The sequence below is a fragment of the Branchiostoma floridae genome, chromosome 14 (genome assembly GCF_000003815.2).
Source record: "Branchiostoma floridae strain S238N-H82 chromosome 14, Bfl_VNyyK, whole genome shotgun sequence".
NCBI lineage: Eukaryota > Metazoa > Chordata > Leptocardii > Amphioxiformes > Branchiostomatidae > Branchiostoma > Branchiostoma floridae.
This window is the reverse complement of record NC_049992.1, coordinates 20,542,394-20,565,001: the sequence shown is the minus strand read 5'-3', so window position 1 is coordinate 20,565,001 and position 22,608 is coordinate 20,542,394. Positions and strand designations below refer to the sequence as shown.

The 22,608-nt window shown below is 40.8% G+C and overlaps 1 protein-coding gene across 1 annotated transcript in view; it reads left to right on the top strand.

Annotated features, from left to right (window-relative positions):
- LOC118430607 (peroxisomal bifunctional enzyme-like) overlaps window positions 1-22,608 on the top strand; it is a 37,590-nt gene that overhangs the window by 1,266 nt on the left and 13,716 nt on the right. Inside the window, exons 2-7 of the mRNA XM_035841581.1 lie at window positions 675-856; window positions 3,112-3,240; window positions 3,669-3,896; window positions 4,291-4,475; window positions 5,275-5,384; window positions 6,009-6,265. Of these exons, the coding sequence (XP_035697474.1) occupies window positions 675-856; window positions 3,112-3,240; window positions 3,669-3,896; window positions 4,291-4,475; window positions 5,275-5,384; window positions 6,009-6,265 (1,091 nt within the window). The remainder of the gene's footprint in view (window positions 1-674; window positions 857-3,111; window positions 3,241-3,668; window positions 3,897-4,290; window positions 4,476-5,274; window positions 5,385-6,008; window positions 6,266-22,608) is intronic.

Sequence of the window (22,608 nt, the reverse complement as noted above, 5' to 3'; positions counted from 1 at the left end):
TTTTTTAATCATCCACGGCGCGCGGCATTGCAACTTTGCTTGACACAGCGCTTCAGAGGTAAATCTAGGTCACGGGCCTCTTTACATTCAGGCGTAGGGATATCGCGGAAGCAACACGCGGATCAAAACACAATTTGCAGCAAAAACACACCATTTCCTACGCTTTTCAGCCATGTAACCGTTTAATGTCATTTCGCAGGAAATAATAAGAAATGTCAACTCAAACTTGGGCCCTCGGAAGCCTTTCGTCACTTTTTGGTCGCGGACTACCCCGGTCGCGGAAGAACTGGGGTGTGCACCGTTAGAAATTTCTGTTAACAATATTTCTATACTATACTCTCTTCTTGGCTCTTTCCCTCTTCCCTCTCTCTCCCTTTGTACACACATACAAAAAACACATGTATTTCAGTATGTGTGTGTGTGTGCGCGTGTGTGTGTTTTTCTGCGTGTGTTTATGTGTGTGTGCGTGTGCGCGCGAGTGTGTGTTTATGTGTGTGTGTGTGTGTGTGTGTTTGCCTGCGTGTGTTTATGTGTGTGTGCGTTCGCGCGCGCGTGTGTGTGTGTGTGTGTGTATGTGTGTGTGTGTGTGTGTAAATGTGTATGAATGACTGCAACGTAAATTTATAGTATCGCATGTATCATAAACTCCATCCTATATGACAAACTTTTTTCAGGGGCTGATGTGAAAGAGTTCGGGACTGAGAAGGTTTTCTGGGAGCCTACTCTGCACTCTTTGGTTGAGGCCGTGTCCGCCTCAACTAAACCTGTGGTCACTGCAATTCACGGAACCACGCTAGGGGGAGGTGTTGCACTAGCCTTGGCCTCACACTACCGGCTGGCAGACTCCTCAGCCAAGGTCAGTAATGAGTCATTCTCGCTTGTCAGCCAATATCGTTAATTTTTTTTTACTAGCATTAATTAACCTTCAAACCACCGTACCTTTTTTGTGACGTAGATTACCGTATGGGGTCGAATTGTACAAATACAGCTTTTTGGTGAATCTTTTTGTGATTTGTATATATGTATAGCTTCATTAATCTATGTGGGACAGTTTGACATGATTAGGAGAGAATAATTCTAGCTCATTATCATAATTTATGCAAAAGATCATGAGGACCACATTTTGCACTAACGCTATTCAGACCGGGTAAGGTTTTTTTTTATGCCCGCATCAACTTCAAAGTCACATAGCCCCTTAATAGCTTATGCTAGGGCCACCAAACTTGGTCCCTTTTGATAAAATGTTAATAGCAAGCAATTTAAGTGAATAAAAAAATTCATCATTTTTCATGTTGCCATGGCAACGGAATTCTGACAGGCAAGTTTTAAGGTTTTCTTGGCAAACCACACTTGTTCATGACATCTTATGATATTCAACGTAAATTTCATAATTCAATATACATAATTTATGCTAATTTGATGACGTCATCAGTCAAAATCCAAGATGGCGGCCATTTTAAGCTAAATTACGTCATGGCGTCGTCATATAACATGATGATGACATAAAAGTTGTTGCCATAATTTTGTTGCACATGTACATCATTCTATAAAAATTTCGTGATCATACGATTAGTAGTTTAGGCGTGGGTTCCAGAAGGTTGTTTAAAAAAATGCTGGGGTCAGTTTTGACCCCACTGGACCATACATAAACTTTCTACGATAACTTAATCAACAATGAGCCAATCTCGGCAAAAATGTATGAGAAGTTATAAGACATATATACAAACAAACTCATAGAAGGAAATTTGTTTTTAACCAGAAATTTCATACTGGCACATATTAGTATACGTCTGGGGTCAGTTTTGACCCCATACGGTGGTTTGAGGGTTAAACTTTTCTCTCCAACTCTAGAAATAGATGGACTAAAGCACGTCCTTTAACTTATGGGCTATTAAACTCAACAAGTTGATTTTTTTGTAAAAATAGCTAGCATCTTTCGAATTCATGCGTATATATGCTGCCATTATCTCTCCCAAACAGCTTATCCCAACTTGTTTTGTTGTTCCATAGATGGCATGGGTTTGAAAATTCACAGGTTTGATTCTTGTGGCATCGCGATGTGGTACTTGGTTACTCACCGAAAACTTCTTTGACCAAATCATTGTATTAGGATGGAGACGTAGGGATATGGCTGCTCTGTGCCTTCTGATATCATGCCGAAAACACGGTAACTCTACAGTCCACGTGCACTGCTCTTCCACCCAATGACCATTCAACTAGGCTATGGGACTTTATCCTCTACATCTGGATTAAAAAATCGAGATTTGCTTCCGGACGTTTGAGTGACACCCATCAATTTTCTTTAGCATCACTAGAATTAACTGGCAGTACAATTCAATACAATACTTCATGTAAAGCTGACTAGAAAAACAAAACTAGTTAAATATAACATCATATCACCAACGAGATCCATTTAACTCAGACGTCAGAATTATGTCAAGAAACCAAAATTGTACCTTCGAGGGGTCGAAGTCATTGTCAATTGAATTAGCTATTTACCCCCATGAAATATTCTTTCCCATTACAAAAAGGAGGTTATAGTATTACTAGCGTTTGACTGTGTGTCTATAAAAATGTTAACTCAAGAACGGCTGGGTGGGTTGTTTTCATACTTGGTGTGTTTATAAGGTATAATAAAAGCTGGAAACGATTAGATTTTATGCCCCTAGCGGCTTTCTTTGATACTGCAGCGTATGTTCCAGTTATGCTATCTCTTGCTCTGAACAAGCTATCATAATATTTTGGGGTTTTAGATAGCTCTTGTTTTACATCATGTTTTTGCTAAAGTCAAAATTAGGATTACTGGAGGTACATATATATCGAGTTTATGTTACACATATGTACCGGAGGTACCTTTGTAGTAGTTACCTCCATGAAATGTGTGTGCGTGAACAAGATAACTAAAACGGCTGAATGAATTGGTTTCATACTTAGTGTGTTAGTAGTGTGTGATGAATGCTGGAAATGATCAGATTTTGGGCCCCCTATCGGCTCACCTCGGTACTGCAGCGCAACGTCCGGGTTTGCTATCTCGTGTTCTAAGCAAGCTATGGTCACGATTTTGAGTGTTAGATAGCTCTTGTGTTTCTTTATCATGTTTGTGCTGCACAGATGGGACTACCGGAGGTACAGCTGGGGATCCTGCCGACCTGCGGGGTAACACAGCGGCTGCCCCGCCTGGTGGGACTACAGACGGCCGTTAGGATGGTCACTTCTGGTCAGACCCAGTCAGCACAACAGGTACGGCACGGTCAATTCCAATGTCATGGGCAAATCGTATGCCTTCGTTATACCACTGACACATCATCCACGATCTTCGGGCGTATCGCTTTGGGGTCGCGAATTCATTGAACTGAGGGGCGAGATGGGGTGGGGGTTGGGGAGCGCTAAGTGAGTTTGCCCATCGGAGGGCTTGTCGACATCACTGAGTCACCGTTATAACCGGCCTTCTGCGTTACACACCAGTTTCGTAGGTACGGAACGCGGCAGCAGCTGGTTATTTTACAACGTCCTACACCTAACCTTTGCACATCTGACAGTTTTAAGCTCAGTATACAGTATAATACAGATTCTAAACTACTTGATGACAAAGAGTTTCGATTTAAGATAGTTCTGTGGAAAAACTAATTAAAATAGTCTTACAACGCATCATTTATCCATCTCTAAAGGCACTTACAGCTGGCTTGCTGGATAAAGTAGTCACGGACGATCTGCTGAAGAAGGCTGTTGGCTTCGCGAGGTCAGTAGATGTCCGGGGGCTTGAGGCCAGACGGGTCAGCAGCTGGACAGTCCCCGGTGCGGACAGGGCAGAAGACGTGCTAGACGCCGCCAGGAAGACACTTGTGCGAAGGTCTCGTGGCGCCATAGCTCCTCTAACAGCCCTTCAGGCGATTCAGGTAAATTCAAAATGATACTAAATTTATAGAGGTTTAACCCTATCCAGACTTGTGTGTGCGTGTGTATGTGTGTGTGTGTGTGTGGGGGGGGGGGGGGTAAAAGTGCCTGCGCAGACTTTGACTTCATATAGCTCCCAAACGGCTTGTGCTGGGCACGGTAGGCTGGGCACCGGGAGCGCTCTTTACCCAGATGGAATCAAGCGTGAGGCTGAACTAGGACGGTACTTTTGGACATCCTTGCAGGCTAACATTGATGAGTACTAATCTTACATATTTCCCAGGCCTCACTCCTACCGTTTGAGACGGGGATGAAGCGTGAGGATGAACTAGGACGGTACTTGTGGACATCCTGGCAGGCTAACATTGATGAGTACTAATCTTACATATTTCCTAGGCTTCCCTCCTACCGTTTGAGACTGGGATGAAGCGTGAGGCTGAACTAGGACGGTACTTGTGGACATCATGGCAGGCTGCAGCGCTGAGGTACGCGTTCTTCGCAGAGAGGACAGTCAAACGCTGGCACATTCCCAGGAACAAGAACGTTAACTATAGGACGGCGGAGCCAATGGACATCAAAAGGTATTTTGTTACCTTCATGATATTCTTAGGTCTGTGCGTCTTTCTCTCTTGAAATTTGTTAGAATAATTTAAAAAAAAACTATGGATGCATTTGTATTTAATATGTAGATAGGTGTTTGCATGGGTTATGAAGGACAAGATTGATTTTGGCCCCCGGCCCCTGGTGTATGACTTTGGCACTGCAGAAAAACGATATTTGGCATCTTTTGTTCTGGATATGCAATGCTCTTTGTTTTTGATAGCCGGTTGCTTTTGATGTAAAGAGAGATTGGTGTAGGTACCATGGTGTGTGCATGACTGTGTGTTTATGGTACTGTATGTTCCAGTGCGGAGGTGCTGGGCGCAGGTACGACGGTCTGTGTGTGTGTGACAGTGTATTGACGGTACTGTATGTTCAAGCGTGGGGGCATTGGGTGCAGGTACCATGTGTGTGTGTGTATGACTGTGTGTTGATGGTACTGTATGTTCCAGTGTGGGTGGGTGCTGTGTGCAGGTACGATGGTATGTGAATGGTGGTACTGTTTGTTCCAATGTCGGTGTGCTTGGTACAGGGTATGTGTATTGCAGTGTGTTGTCAATACTATATGTTCCAGTGTCGGTGTACTGGGTGCAGGTACCATGACTGTGTGATTATGGTACTGTATGTTCCAGTGTTTGGGTGCTGTGTGCAGGTACCATGTTTTGTATTTGACAGTTAACTTTGTTGATGGTACTGTATGTTCCAGTGTGGGGGTACTGGGTGCAGGTACCATGGTGAGTATATGAAAGTTAACTTGGTTGATGGTACTGCATGTTCCAGTGTAGGGGTGCTGGGTGCAGGTACCATGGGTGTCGGCATCACCATCAGCCTACTTCAGGCAGGTTTGAAGGTTGTTCTGACTGAAGTCAACAAGGCACAATTGGACAAAGGTAAGTTTGGCTAAAAAGTCTAACTCAAACAGTAAACTAGTCACAAACAATATCTCTCTTTAATCCAAATGATGATTGTTATGATTTTATTTAGAACCTGTTTGTTAAAATCCAATGCATATATTCTGCGATTTGTCTTTACCATATAAATGTACTATTTTAATACTCTTTCTTTAGAACATTGATATTGAATTTCTTACACAGTTGTATACGGAAACAGTCTACAGAAGAACATCACCATAACCCCTGATTTGTATACAATTCTCTTCAATAAACTTCAACACCCTCGATAACGTGCGTAGTTCGGTAGATAGCGACCCTGCTTCAGGAACTAAAAGTCGTGAGTTCGATTCCGGCAGCGTCACTCACCCGACATGCACGCTACCGGAATGGGCTGCAGTCCTTAAAACGACGGGACGTTAAGCCGCGGCCCACTGTTCACCGTGCTTGCTGAAAACAGCTTTTGTGAGGAAATATTCTCCATGCAAAAACTTGCAAATACTTTTCATTGTGTTTGTAAATACTGCACATCTTTTCTGACACGAACATCGGAAGAATATCTCTCTAATAGAGCTAAAATCGATCGATATCATTTTGATTTTTTTTCAAAACGTCTTTGTACAGCTGTCAGTCTTATTCAACGCAGTCTTGAAGGGAAGTCAGGCGGTAAACCGCAGCCCATGCAGCTGAGAGCGACCACAGACTACAGCCAGTTAAGGGAGGTTGATCTGGTCATTGAAGCCGTGTTTGAGGACCTCGCTCTAAAGAAGAAGGTGTTTCAGCAGCTCGACGCAGTGACAAACCCACGGACAATCCTGGCTACCAACACGTCTGGACTGGACATAGACCAGATTGCAGCAGCCACACAGCGGCCAGACAAGGTACTGCACCTTCATGGCAGCTTGATCTGACAGCTTATTCTGCTTTTATTTACGTTGGAAGACATTGCAGACGAAGTGGTGGTGCACTCAAGTAAGGGTTTCGTTGTTTGACATAACCGTCATTCCAGAGAAGGTTGTTAGGGGCCCAAGCCTTCACCACATATTCACTAAATAAAAATCCATCTGCCATCAACAAATCAAGACTTAATAGATCCAGGAGTAAGCATAGAAAAATAAACTTTCTAAAACTGGGGTGCATGTCATAAGTATCAGGCAACGCTCCAAGCAATTCAATAGCTTTATTCTAAACTATGTTTATTCCACATATAATTGATACCGATGCAGCATCACGGAAAGAACATCTTAGCATTTCACCGCTTTGTAATGTTTGAAAATCAGCTGCTCTGCTACAGCTGAAAATGCCTAAAACACATAAATCATTATTTTGTCAGTAAAATAATCATATAATCTACTTCAGTCGTCTTGCTTATTTAGATTATAAGTTCGACTAACCGCAATGTTTCATATTGAATTATAGACTTGATATGATATATGCAGGATTCAGTCTCCCACTTAACTCCCCAAGTACCCTTCTAATAGCCTATGGATACAGACAATGTGCCTGACAATGCATAACTAGAGTTAGGTTAGAATACACTTGGTTAGATACTAATTTTAAGAGCGCTAAGAAAAACCCATCTTGTTCTGTGTGTTTTTTTTTAATATCTACTGAGCAATTGGCCTTTTTGGTGTGCTTAGCGCTCCTTATGTATTCCGCATATATGCACGATAAAGAAAGTGCCTATACCACTACAAGGTGCATAAATGTGAAAATTATGTGAATTTTCTGGAAAATTCTATGAAAATGTGATATGATGTGATATTATGTGAAACATTTTGAGGTTCAATAGCATCACATTTTATCACATAAGTTGACATATAATCACATAAAATAAAATTCACGTCACATTTCTGAGGGGTGGCACAGAAATTGAGCTTTATGTGAAAAAAATGTTATAAGTTTACATCACATTTTTTCACATTTCCCCAAAACGGTCTTGAAGAATCACATTCTGAAATGTAAAAATATGTTACCTAATGTGACATTGGTTGTGCAGCCATTATGTGAAATAATGTGACTGTTGATACACGTCTCGACCGGCTATACTTATGTGATTTTTATGTGAAAAGGGCTCTTGATGAAAATGTGAAATAATGTTAAATTGAATCACATTCTATGAAATGTGACTTCATGTTAAACTTATGTGAAATGCGGCCAGCTACGAAATGTGAAAACATGTGAAGACAACTGGCATGCTGAGAAATGTGAATTTTATGTGATGTTCACAAACTTGCAAGATGTGAAAAAAATGTGACAGGATATCACATTTTTTATTTGTGAAACTAATGTGATTTCCACTTATATAAGATATGAAGTAATTTGATTTGGCAGGCTATGTAAAGGTAAGTGTGCTAAAGTTGATGTATAAAGCCTTATTGATTTGTGTGCCGTTCGCTTGTATTTGCAATTACAAGCGAACGGCACACAAGCCAGCAACGAAATCAACAAGAACGTGCTTTATATTTAAGCAGAAGCGGACATACACTGGAGTTTGGAATAATTTTTTTTCTAACATGGACATGCTAAACGCCTCTAAGAAAGCTAATCAAGTACATGTATATGGACAGGCGTCACTAATATGGTAATTGAGGTCAACTAGTTCATGTACGTACTCGGGATCGACCGTCCGAGCGGGTGTCGAACGTCGGCGAGTTCCGATCTCGAGCGAAGGCACCCGAAGGTCGCCGAAGGCGATCAACACCAGAAGGTCGCCCTAGGCGACCAGCGAGCGGAGCGTGATTTTTCTAGGAAGGAGAGCTAGTCAAGCGCTGATGGGGGCGTTTTATGAGCGCAGCGGGTGGACATTGTCTGGTGGCTCGGCTTGAGTGCCAGTTTGCTTGTGTGGCACCACTGTGTACTAGTGTGACACTTTTATGTGTATACATCCTGACTTATTGTGACCTGTACTTAGCTCGGTTGGGCAAAATTGTACAATAAAGGTCTTCATTCAATTATCAGTAAAGTATCTCCTCTTTGTTGCAGCCAACAACAAAAATTCCGAGGCCTATTGTCCATGGTCAACCTGGGTGTTCGGGGCGTCATAAAGACGATAGCAAAAATTAACACACAAAAATGTATGCAACAGCAGGTACCGGAACAAACAATGGCGGTAATTTGTCTAAACAAATCGTAATCCAAAACCGGCAAGATTTGTTTCTGACTCATTCCGTGTAAGAAACACAAAGAAATCCGTAATAATAATTTCAGTTCATCAATACGAAAACAGTGAAGTTTCTAAATGCCTCTAAATCAATGTGACGACAACACATGTACATAGAGGAACATAGTATCTTAGATCGAGGGTGTTATGTAAGACATAAGTGAGTTGGTGAAACAAGTTCCACTTCCACGGATCAGAAAAGGAAAACTCTCGAGCTCCTGCCGATTGTGACTTTCACTATGTTGGATATTATTTGCACACGTATTACTAAAGTTATGCTGTATCCCCTAATTTGAACTAAATGAGGCTGTAGAAATTGGAAAGTCTTGTTTAAGGATTACAAGACATAGGATTCTGGTCTAGCATTATTATTACTGACAGGCAACTTGTGTTTGAAGTGTTTCAATGCAGTCCTGATAGACTTTACCTGAAAAGATGGCCAACGGCAAAATGGATAGATTCTTGTTGTTTTCTAAAGTTAGAAATGCTGTAGAACATTGGAAAGTCCTGTTTTAAGATTGTAAGACATATGGGATTATGGTCTAGCATTATTAATACCTACGAGTAACTTGTACAGCTTTAAAAGGACGCCCAAACAGGAATGTTGACCAAAAACTTTGAAGTGTTTCAATGCAGGACTAATAGACTTTACCCTAAATTGTGGCCGACGGGAAAATGGATGGATTCTTGTTGTTTTCTTAAGTAAGGAATGTTGCAAAACACTGAAAAGACCTGTATTAAGATTATAAGATATATAGGATTCTGGTCTATCATTATTAACTACGGGTAACTTGTACAGCTTTGAAGGGTCGCCCAAACAGGAATGTTGACCACGCATTTTGGAGTGTTCCAATAGACTTTACACTAAACTGTGCATGTGGCAAACGGGAAAATGGATGGATTCTTGTTGTTTTTCAAAGTTAGGAATGCGGCAGAGCCTTGAAAAATCTTGTTTTGATGTTATAAGATATTTAGGATTCTGGTCTAGCATTATTGACTAAGGGCAACTTGTGCAGCTTTGAAGGTACGCCCGAATAGGAAAGTTGACCACACATTTTGGACTGTTCCAATGCAGGCCTGATAGACTTTATCCGAAACGATGGCCGACGGGGAAATGGATGGATTCTTGTTGTTTTCTAAAGTTAGAAATGCTGTAGAACATTTACAAGTCCTGTTTTGTTGTTATAAGACGTATGAGATTCTGTTCTAGCATTATTACCTACGGGTAACTTGTACAGCTTTAAAAGCACGCCCGAACATGAATGTTGACCACGCATTTTGGAGTGTTTCAATGCAGAACTAATGGACTTTACTCTAAATTGTGGCGGACGGGAAAATGGATGGATTCTTGTTGTTCTCTAAAGTAAGGAATGTTGTAAAACACTGAAAATACCTGTTTGAAGATTATTAGACATATAGCATTCTGGTCTATCATTATTACTTACGGGTAACTTGTACAGCTTTGAAGGGACGCCTAAACAGAAATGTTGATCTCGCATTTTTAGGTGTTTCAATGCAGGCCTGATAGACTTTACCCAAACCGTGGCCAACGGGAAAATGAATAGATTCTTGTCGTTTTCTAAAGTTAGGAATGCTGTAGAGCCTTGAAAAGTCCTGTTTTGATGTTATAAGATATATAGGATTCTGGTCTAGCATTATTGACTACGGTTAACTTATACAGCTTTGAAGGGACGCCCAAACAGGAATGTTGACCACAAACTTTGAAGTGTTTCAATGCAGGACTAATAGACTTTACCCTAAATTGTGGCCGACGGGAAAATGGATGGATTCTTGTTGTTTTCTTAAGTAAGGAATGTTGCAAAACACTGAAAAGACCTGTTTTAAGATTATAAGATATATAGGATTCTGGTCTATCATTATTAACCACGGATAACTTGTACAGCTTTGAAGGGACGCCCAAACAGGAAGGTTGACCAAGCATTTTGGACTGTTCCAATGCAAGCCTGATAGACTTTACCCAAAACTATGGCCGACGGGGGTAATGGATGGATTCTTGTTGTTTTCTAACGTTAGGAATGCTGTAGAGCATTGAAAACTCCTGTTTAAGATTATAAGATATATAAGATTCTTGTCTAGCAATATTGACTACGGCTAACTTGTACAGCTTAAAAGGGACGCCCAAACATGAATGTTTGAAGTGTTTCAATGCAGGCCTCATAGACTAAACTGAGGCTGACGGCAAAATGGATGGATTCTTGTTGTTTTCTAAAGTAAGAAATGCTCTAGAACATTGACAAGTCCTGTTATAAGATTATAAGACATGTGGGATTCTGGTCTAGCATTATTACCTACGGGTAACTAATGTACAGCTTTAACTTAAAACGACACCCAAACAGGAATGTTGACGATCCATTTTGAAGTGTTTCAATGCAGGACTTATTGACGTTACCCTAAATGGTGGCCGACGGGAAAATGGACGGATTCTTGTCGTTTTCTAAAGTTAGGAATGTTGTAAAACACTGAAAAGACCTGTTTTAAGATTACAATATATATAGGATTCTGGTCTATCATTATCACCTACGGGTAACTTGTACAGCTTTGATGGGACGCCCAAACAGAAATGTTGACTACGCAATTTGGAGTATTTCAATGCAAGCCTGATAGACTTTACCCTAAACCGTGGCCCACGGGAAAATGGATGGATTCTTGTCGTTTTTTAATGTTAGGAATGCTGTAGAGCATTGAAAAGTCCTGTTTTGTTGTTATAAGGTATTTAGGATTCTGGTCTATCATTATTAACTACAGGTAACTTGTACAGCTTTGAAGGGACACCCAAACAGAAATGTTGACCACGCATTTTGCAGTTTTCTAATGCAGGCCTGATAGACTTTACCCAAAACGATGGCTGACGGGAAAATGGATGGATTCTTGTTGTTTTAGGAATGCGGTAGAACATTGACAAGTCCTGTTTTAAGATTAAAGACGTGTAGGATTCTGGTCTAGCATTATAAATACCTACGGGTAACTTGAACAGATTTAAAAGGACGCCCAAACATGAATATTTGACCACAAAATTGGAAGTTATTCAATGCAGGACTAATTGACGTCACCTTAAATTGTGGCCAACGGGAAAATGGACGGATTCTTGTTGTTTTCTAAAGTAAGGAATATTGTAAAACACTGAAAAGACCTGTTTTTAGATTACAAGATATATAGGATTCTGGTCTATCATTATTACCTTCGGGTAACTTGTACAGCTTTGATGGGACGCCCAAACAGAAATGTTGACCACGCAATTTGGAGTATTTGAATGCAGGCCTGATAGACTTTACCCTAAACAGTGGCCCACGGGAAATGTATGGATTCTTGTTCTTTTTCTAACGTTAAGAATGGTGTAGAGCATTGAAAAGTCCTGTTTTGTTGTTATAAGATATATAGGATTCTGGTCTATCATTATTACCTACGGGTAACTTGTACAGCTTTGAAGGGACGCCCAAACAGAAATGTTTACCATGCATTTTGGAGTTTTTCAATGCAGGCCTAGGCCTGATAGACTTTACCCGAAACGATGGCCGACGGGAAAATGGATGGATTCTTGTTGTTTTCTAAAGTTAGGAATGCGGTAGAACATCGAGAAGTTCTGTTTTAAGATTGTAAGACATATAGGATTCTGGTCTAGCATTATTAAAACCTACGGGTAACTTGTACAGCTTTAAAAGCGCGCCCGAACATGAATGTTGACCACGCAATTTGGAGTGTTTCAATGCAGGACTAATAGACTTCACCCTAAATTGTGGCCGACGGGAAAATGAATGGATTCTTGTTGTTTTCTAAAGTAAGGAATGTTGCAAAACACTGAAAAGACCTGTTTTAAGATTACAAGATATATAGGATTTTGGTCTATTATCATTACCTTCGGGTAACTTGTACAGCTTTGAAGGGACGCCCAAACAGGAATGTTGTCCACGCCTTTTGAAGTGTTTCAATGCAGGCCTGATAGACTTTACCCTAAACTGTGGCCGACGGGAAAATGAATGGATTCTTGTTGTTTTCTAAAGTAAGGAATGTTGTAAAACACTGAAAATACCGGTTTTAAGATTACAAGATATATAGGATTCTGGTCTAGCATTATTAGCCTGATTAAATCTCGCTTATAGCAGCCCGCCAAACATCCGCCGGCCCACTATCAGCTTGATAGAGAATAGCCCTTAGTCAAGGGAACTGGGTTTTCCATATATGGATAATGTATGTAATTGCCGGGAGCCCACCAGAGCCTGGCTTTTGGTTGCTATGGACTGGGGTGGGTTGCTATGTGGTGATTGACAGCATCACACCTCTTATCTGTAGTTGATCTCTCTGATCTGTGCCACTTGTACTGATGGTGGGAACAGAGTTCTACTATTATAATAATAATCTGGTGTATTTTGCCAGCCAGTAGGTACCCAGTATGAGTAATGAGGCTGTTTAACGTGGTCGAGGCACCTCCTCGAGCACGGGACCCCCGTTTTACGTCCCTCCCGGAAGACGATTTCGTGGAAAGCTTCGTGAGGCTACAGCAATCCGGACGTCCTTGGTTGGTCCCCCATCCAAGCACTGTCCGGACCGTCGCGTTGCTTAACTTCCGAGATCGAGGGATCGGGTGTACCAACGCGCCACGCGGCCGTAGCTAAAATGATGTCTTTTTTTAACAACCGCTACACCGAAGAACTAATGTGAAAATTACCCTTCAATACATAGAATAGCATTCATTCAGCACCCGATTCTATCATTATTATCATAAAGGTTTGTTAATCATGGGGCATGATTTGCGAATACGTTCGGTTGATCAGTGCCTTCCCATGGACTGAGGCCGTCTGATTAGCGAAGAGTTCGCGCTGGGGGTAATCAGGAGTCGGGGTCAACAACCCGTGATGCTGACCCAACATGGCGGCGCCCACAGATCGGACAGAAGGTGTGTGGCGGTCGGCGATATGAGCCTGGAAACTCCTTTCCAAGCATATTCATTCCACGTAACACGTTCAACAGGTAGGTCTTATAATCCAGGCTCCGGTTTTTTCTTCGATAACAAGATTTGCGTGAACCTGGGGTTGGGAAGCAGTAAACTAAATCATATTCATTTTACTGGCGCTAAGGAGGTAAAAATTATATATATAACCTTCTTGCTAAGTATCGGCTCTAACGGACTTCCCTGACCGGGTAAGACGGATGATATTTTACTTAAGTCTCTTGTCCGAGGATCAAGTATACCGGTAAGTAGCCCTCAGTTTAAATATATAGCGTCGACTATCATGGCGAACCATGTCAGCATGGACAAAATAAAATGCAAGCTTATTAATTGGTCTATTAAAAAGCTGGGGCCATGCCAATATAATGTAAAGTACCATATACAACATTTGCATGCTTCTTTATGTGATTATGTTAAGAGTTGTTAAGGCATGGACCTTAGGTATAAGTTCAGAATGCCAGAATAGATTCTCAGTTGCAATGATACCCCCCTCCCCCAAACCTGGAGAGTACTGCATTTACAGGGGGTTCTGGACAAGAAGGGCTCAGCTCTTCAGGGCGGGCGAACTGAAATATTAGCTTAAGTACAGGGGCCCCACTCACAACAATCCAAGCAAGGGTTCACATGAAGTATCCACTGTCTATAAAACTGCTTCCAGTCATAATTCCAAGAGTATGATACCCTGGGAAAACCTGACCCCAGAGCCGCGCGCAAGGTTTACCGATCTTTGCCACACGCGCCCCCAGAACACCCGCCGCCCAACACCCACCTGCTCGACAATCCAGCTGGCCTCAACTATCACTTGCCTTTCAGAGAAGTAAGCGATAGTCAGGTCCCGGGCTGGCATTAATTTAAGTGGGGCCAGCTGGTTGGTAGTGCCTAGTGTGCGGGTGTATAGTTGCGGGCGTGCGTGAAGCAGGCAGGGATCGGTAACTCTTCTTCGTGCCGCTTCTTTGAGTTTGGTTTCCCTGGGTAAGACTATGACTATCTACAATTTTTTACACTGACAGTTCTACCTCATCATGATTGGCTGTTTAATTTTTTTCAGACCATTCATAATTGCTTCAGTTTCATTTTTGGTAAATCTTTCCCCAGGAAATGGGAGTCATAATCCAAACTTGCTGCTGTGATGTGGGGCTGTGTCTTTAGGGCAAGGTGCATGTGTTGTGCAAAATGCAGAAAAATTCTGTTTTAGCTCCTTGTCAGTGGTTGGTTCAAAATTTCTGTCACAGCCTGCTCAAAAATTGGATTGTACAATATTACCTTACCATAAACAAAGCTAAGCTGATGATGAAAACAGCTATTATGCATGATTTGACTGAGGTGGTTGTACATTGAATGGGTATACATAACTGGTATTTCTGGGTGCATCGGTCAGAAAAAAATGAAGGAATGGAAAGAAATCAGGTGACAACAGTTAACCAATTAAAAAATGGTTCAGTCTTCTCAGCAAAACATGTAATTTTGAGTGTGCACGTTGAACAGTTAGCAGTCATGCCAAAACAGAAAAAGGTTGATAAATGTTGAATATACATTTCCTTTCTGCATTGTAGTTGATAATGAAAATAAATTTGTTATTCCAAACTATCCAAAGTACAATCTGAACGTATTCTGTAACACTCAAAGAGACCAATACACAATGACATGTAAATGTTTGTCTCACTCTCCATTGTGATACTAGTCTGTACTACTATAAGCAGGCCTGGACTTGAACTTGATCCCCTGGACATGAATGTGGTGTCATCTGGACTGTGGTGTCCTACTGGCCAAACAGTTAGGGTGTTTGGTCCAGAGCGCAGGGGTCCTGGGTTTGAATCCCCTGACATGCCATTCATATTGTGCACTGATTCACATAACTTTCCTCACTTCACTCTCAGGTGAAAATAGGTACTTTCATGTAACATAGGATAGGATGTTAAAAAAAACAAAAAAACTTTAATGGTGTCCCAGTGTTTGAAGAGAGCCACACCTTGGGTATAGTTCTCACCAGACATAGTTCACAATGGTTAAAATATACAGCGCAATTCACACATTTAGGTTACCTGTGTTACAATGTATTGCTGAATGGCAGCTGCTCCAGACCCTTCCTATTCAGCCCCACCAATTACAAGCTCCTTGCAATTCAGCTTATGGTGCCAAGAGATCTACTTGTCCGTAATTCAAAACTGTATCTGTTCAATAACATCCTGGACCTGGATTTTCTGTACTACTACTACTAGTACCTGTACCCACCCATGCATGTGCATGGATGTACATGTCCCGTCCGTATCCAACTTGTATCACACAGGCTTACAGGCTTTCATCAAATGAATTGAATACAGTCTTCATGTGCGCCAAGTGCAGCACAGTCTAAAATTCAAATACCAGACTTTGATGTTGGATAGCTGTTGGTACAAGTTTTGTTTGTTGACACTGTGTATTGTGCATCACCCTGGTCCCATCCCTCCTGCAGGTCAGATCACCATCCCGCCCAAGGGAGTAGCTCAAAATAAATCATAGTTCAATTAGAACACTGTTCTAGTTGGTGTCAGCACAATGATAAAATAATTGCGGTCCTCTGAAGTTGCTAAAATCAAACAAATCAAGAAGGAGAGTCTGTAGGACACATTTCTCCGTGAAGTAAATTATGGTGTTGTTTTAGATGTTGTACGGTTTGTTTTAGATGTTTGATACATGGCAAATGTCAGACTAAACTTAAAAATAATCTTGACAGTGCAAAGACTCAGTCCCATACCCAGACAAATATATGTATCTAATTGCTGTTTCCATTTTGTGTTCTTGTTCATCATAACAAAAGGCACTAACCATGAGTACAGTGTACTAGAGCTAACCCAACATCTGCTTGGATCTTTGAGAGCTGTTTCCTTTAATAAGCCACCAAAGGACAGTAAAACAACACCTGCTTCGAGAAAAGGCTGAACTAGTAAGTGGGGACCAAAACAAGCAGACTGCATCTCTCTATGAATGTTCCACAATTTTCTGAATATAGGAGTGTTCTTTGAAAGTTACAGTGTAAGCAAAACAATGTGCATTATCAGTTTGTCACATACTGACATAGGTACCATTTGCCAAAGTAGTGTGTCATACTCATAGTTATCTACCGAACCGATCGTGAGATACATGTCAAGCTGCAAGGAGCACAAACTCAGACAATTTCAAAACCCCTTGTCACGTCAGCATGTCACCTTCCTTTCCAGGAAGTAATTACAGTATACTGTATCAAGTCACTCCTGCAAGGTCTCAGAGAATATGTGTTCTTATTACCACCATGAAAAATGGAGGTATAGTTTTTTGGTGTGTCTATCTGTGTGTCTGGATATTTGTTGTCACCATAGCTCGAGAACCTCCAGATGGATTGTGATGATGTTTGGTATGTGGGTAGGGGTTGGGAAGACGAAGGTCAAGGTTGATTTTGGGCCCCCTGGTGTGTGACCTTGGTACTGCAGTAGAACTTTGATTTTTCGTATCTTTTGACCTGGACATGCTATGTTCTTGATTTTTTGGTGGCAGATAGCTTGTGATGTAGGGAAGAAGTGATGTATGTTTTGGTCCGCTAGCGGCTTGCTCTGGAACTGCAGGAGCATTCTGGTCAAAATCTTCCAAGAAGCATAACGGAACATAGGAATGACAGATTTCCATGATATATAGAATGCAGGCATCCTTGGCAGAGATGTATATATTGAAGTGCAAATTATGCAAATTTGAACTTAATCTGCATAATTAATGAAGAAAATCAGTATTTAGTGTTTTCCATTATAGGACTCAAATACATGTAATATGTGCAGTTTGTGGCAGGTGGAAGATTAGCAGATACAAATTATGCAAATAGCTCCATAATTTGCATAATTAATGTGAAATTGTCATAACTATTCTAAGTACAGTTAAATGATTGGATTGTCAACATTGTTACCTGTGTAACATGTGTAAGTTAGTTAAAGTTGTACATAACCAAGCATAAATTATGCAGATGTGCAAGTCATTTGCATTATAAGAATATTTCATGGAGGTATGAGGTCAGAGGGCCAAAGAAAAACAGTTTCCAGCTTTCACTTTTACAATTATCTGTCCTTAAAACTTGCAAGCAATTCTGTGCAGTGTGTACAAGTCATAGCCTGGTATCTAACCATGTTATATAGCTCCCTAGTCTTTTCTTTTGTATCTGCAAGGATTTGCAGAGAGGACAAAGGAGACTTGGAGCTATAAAAGGGCTGGATACCAGGCTATTTAGTTGTGAAATGCTTGTGGTTAAAGATCAATCAGTGTCATCAGCAACGGAAGGTTCAAGTTAAAGGCAATGTATCTGACTGTAGGTTATTCTGCCAGACATTCATCTCTATGTCTTTGCATTTGTCAGTTTGTTTTCTGAAGTGCAACTCACATGTGCTACGCAATAACTGCATCCATCTTTCTTTTGGTTTGTAAATGGTGTTGCTCAATACAAGGCCAGTGCTGGCCACATTTAAACTAAGGACTGAACTAATTGAAGATGTAAGGCGATAGCTATGTACTTGGTGTGGAAATCTAATGTGGGTTGTATTTGTGTGGGAAGCACTCCCCAGAAAAAGAGTTCCACATTTAGTCAAAGGATAGACGCTTTTGCTAAAAGGGGGTATTATTGTACACTTTCCACACAAGAGGTATAACATTTTACTGCACGTGCTTACTTGGCAGTTGCATTCTTTCTTACTGTGGATGTGTATAATACCATGATATACTGAAGTTGATAGTCCCAGTGCTAGTAAGACATCTACATTGTTACTATAATGCCCCTAGATAAAAGTAACACTTACAGCACAACAGATCTGTGGGTCCTTAAAACTAAAGAGGGAGGTAGCCTGCTGAGGTAGCCACCCTGCTATAGCCTGCCCACCATTTCCAGACACCCTATTACAAGAATCCCTTTCTCAGTTTTTTGAATGTCATCTGTAGGAGTTTCATCCACTGAGCCTGGCTTGGCATTCCTTTCTAATGATACACATGTGGTACCCTGACAGTGTTAGTCGGGCTTCGTAACCTGGTGTACTTGAAGTTGAATATTGATATTGTTTGCTTTTTGTTTGAACCTTTAAATTTATTTATTCATGAAAAGCTCAAATCCGCCTGCAGTAATACTATGGTTGTCTCTTGCAATCAGGTGGAATCTGAAAGTCACTTTTGAATAAGCCTAACTTGAATTTGTAAGCTCTACTATTAGTACACCAGTAGGTATTGACAGTCACTCTCAGCTGCCAGCTGTACTGCATGGCCACCACCTGTGTCCCTCTAATGGGAATATCCAAAATCTGTGAGGGATTGTGATCCAAAGCAGTGACCCTGTAGTGTACCATTGATCAATATTGACTGAAGAAAGCGATACATATGTCAAATGCAGATGTACCAGCACCTTATAAGGTACAGAGTCTGATTTAGTATTGTCTCAATGGCTGAAATTGTCTATGATGGCTTCCAGAACACAACTAGCAAGAACATTAATGTACAGTTAAACCTGTATTAGCGGCCACCACATGGCCATAGTGGCCACTTTTTGTCGGTCCTTTGGATTCGTAATGATTAAGAAATATGCTTAGCGGCCACTTGTCCAACGCGGCCACGGCCACAGGGCCGGTCCCGTCGATACAGAAACACTGCCTATTGCAACCATACAGCGGCCACATGTCACCCTGCGCCGAGTTTGAAATCGTAGTTTGCAAGGATTTGGAATTCCCAACAGGGTCATTTTGGCGACAGTAGAAGGTATGCATGCCTTGAGCATTGAAATGCAAGTCTTTGTCGGTGAATTTACCGATCGAGACAATGTTACTTGGTGAGAAAGGTTAGTGGGAACTGAAATCATGTGTAACTTGCTCGTGGTCAACATTTTCTCTTTAGTGGCCACCTGTCTACAGTGGCCGTATTTCTCCAGTCCCTTGATTGGCCGCTATAGACAGGTTTGACTGTAATTGTTATGAATGTACCATAGCAGATCGTTGGACTGCGGTACTCCAAGGTGAGACTTGACACTGCAAGTAATATTTGCACATGGCATGTGGGTTTGGAGACTACGTACAGTACCACGAAACAACAGTTGTATGGCTTGTTGGACTGGATACATGGTAACTTATTGTACAGGTAATATTTTCATGTTTCTGTGATATACCATTTAAAGTATCATACTGGTAATTTTTTGCATGGTTCTTTGGTCTGGAGACCAGGTCAGGTGCTGAACAACTTAAGACATATATGACTTGTCGGTCTGTATACCAGGTACCGTACAGGTAAGATATTTTGGATTGTAGGTCTGGGCACCAGGTTAGTACTGTATAGGTAACAATAGTGCCATATGCATGGCTTTTTGGTCTGTATAACAGGTATGTACCATACAGGTAACATATTATGGATTGTTGGTAAAGGTGTCCTCTCAATGCACTTGCATCAAGCTTGCGTCACTGCGGGATTCAAAAGATACTCAACGAATTTCAGAGATAAAGAATGAATTTTCTTACGTTTTGTGTATTTTGTCTTCAGTCATACTTTTACGTATTACGCAATATCTAAATCATAAAAAATAGGAGAAAATAACAAAACAGTGACGCAGTGAACAAACCCCGCAGTGACACAAGTACAGTGAGAGGGCACCTTTAGTACCCTTTATCTTCAGGTAACATATGCATGGCTTGTAGGTCTGTATACCTGGTAAGTACTGTGCAGGTAACATATGCATGGCTTGTTGGTCTGTATACCTGGTAAGTACCATAGAGGTAACATATGCATGGATTGTTGGTCTGTATATAGCCGGTAAGGTACCATACAGGTAAAATTTACATAGTTCTTTGATCTAGCTGGACACCAGGTAATATACTGAACAGGTACTAGTAATATTTGTAAGATATTTGGTCTAGAGAATGGTAAAGCATTTTACAGGTTTATCATACAATTTTCAAATCTGAGAACAAGATAAATGCTTATCTCTATAGGTGACTGGACACCATGTGTTTGATCAGAAGTACGTCACTGAAAACTTTTCTCTTTCTTTTCAGGGCATTGATGTAAAATGGCAGAAGGAGAGAAGCTCAGATTACATAGCAGGAGTCAGAGATCTTCATACATCAATGTTATCTGTGTATACAGTGGTCAAAGCACCTGTTACTTGTTAACAACTTTGTTGGTCCGACTGAAGACTACATGTTACATACTTGTAGACAAATATGAAATTGTCAGGTAGATTGGTTAGAACTGTCCTGATGAATTGTAGAATAAGACTTCGTTTGCTCTTAATTCATTTAAGTCCTAAAATTGTATAAAGCATACACGGTGGTAATGATTCGATTCTATTTTGTATTTAGCACAATATTTTGTATTCTGCTGGTACTAAGTTTACTGTAAGTAATATGCTTCTCCAATAGGAGTGCTGTATATAATACATTCATGATAATTTGACCTGCCAACCCTAGTCTATTGTTTCAAATGTTTTTTTTTTTGTGTGCAGTACATACAGGTCATATGCATAGGTTCATTTTTCGATGCCTGATCCTGAAATGTAAATATGTGAATACGTACACTTGCAAGTATTGTATATATATATATATATATATGTAAATACTTACCGTTTGTGATGCCTATTGCTGCAGTACAATGTGAACCAGTCAAAATTGCCCACCAAAACGTTGGAGTGGAATAAAGAAACTTTAAGGGTTGTAAAAAAAAGAGTCTCTTCATTCACAGATATTAGCATTTTGATAATATAGATGGTGCATGATAATTGGAGACCATATCTTTTATTTTCAAGACAGCAGATTGGCCAATTGTCATTATTGAGTGCACCTGAATAATGTTTGTTAGTTTTGTTTATGTGTATTCATGTGTGTGGAGTGGAGTGGGTGGCTACCAGATCACCGGCCCTAATTTGGACCTGTGTAATATCCAAAAATCTGAGTACAAAATACCCAAGGTCAAGAACCTGAATCGAAAAAAAACTGAACAATGTACAAATACACCCACTAGACATATCTACTCAGAAATCTAGTAGGTAATTTGACAAAAGAGGGTTTAACAATTTTGTAAGCAAATCTGATTGTCTCAATTCAACTAAATCAGTCTACGTCTACTAACCCTAGAAATTAGGGTTAAGGTTAAAGTTAGCACTTAAACACTCATATCTCCACAACAAAGCACGCAATTTCAAAACGGATTTTAGAGTGCAAGTACCCATTAAAAGACCTTTCTAATCATACCAACTTTGACCGCCTTGAATGCACCATACACCCTTACCCTAGCTCTAACCCTAACCCTAACCCTAGAAATTAGGGTTAGGGTTAGCGCTTCAACACTCATATCTCCACAACGAAGCAAGCAATTTCAAAACGGATTTCAGATTACAAGTACCCATCAAAAGACCTTTCTAATCATACCAAGTTTGACCGCCTTGAATGCACTATATACCCTAACCCTAGCTCTAACCCTAACCATAACCCTAACCCTAACCCTTGAAATTAGGGTTAGAGTTAGAGCTTAAACACTCATATCTCCACAACGAAGCACGCAATTTCAAAACGGATTTCAGATTACAAGTACCCATCAAAAGACCTTTCTAATCATACCAACTTTGACCACCTTGAATGCACTATATACCCTAACCCTAGCTATAACCGCCTTGAATACACTATAGTTCTAACCCTAGCCCTATCCCTATCAATTAGGGTTAGAGCTTAAACACTCATATCTCCACAACGAAGCACGCAATTTCAAAACGGATTTCAGATTACAGGTACCTATCAAAAGACCTTTCTAATCATACCAAGTTTGACCGCCTTGAATGCACTATATACCCTAACCCTAGCTCAAACCCTAACCCTAACCCTTACCCTAACCCTAACCCTAACCCTAGGCTAGAAATTAGGGTTAGGGTTAGCGCTTCAACACTCATATCTCCACAACGAAGCACGCAATTTCAAAACGGATTTCATATTACAAGTACCCATCAGAAGACCTTTCTAATCATACCAACTTTGACCACCTTGAATGCACTATATACCCTAACCCTAGCTATAACCGCCTTGAATACACTATAGTTCTAACCCTAGCCCTATCCCTATCAATTAGGTTAGAGTTAGAGCTTA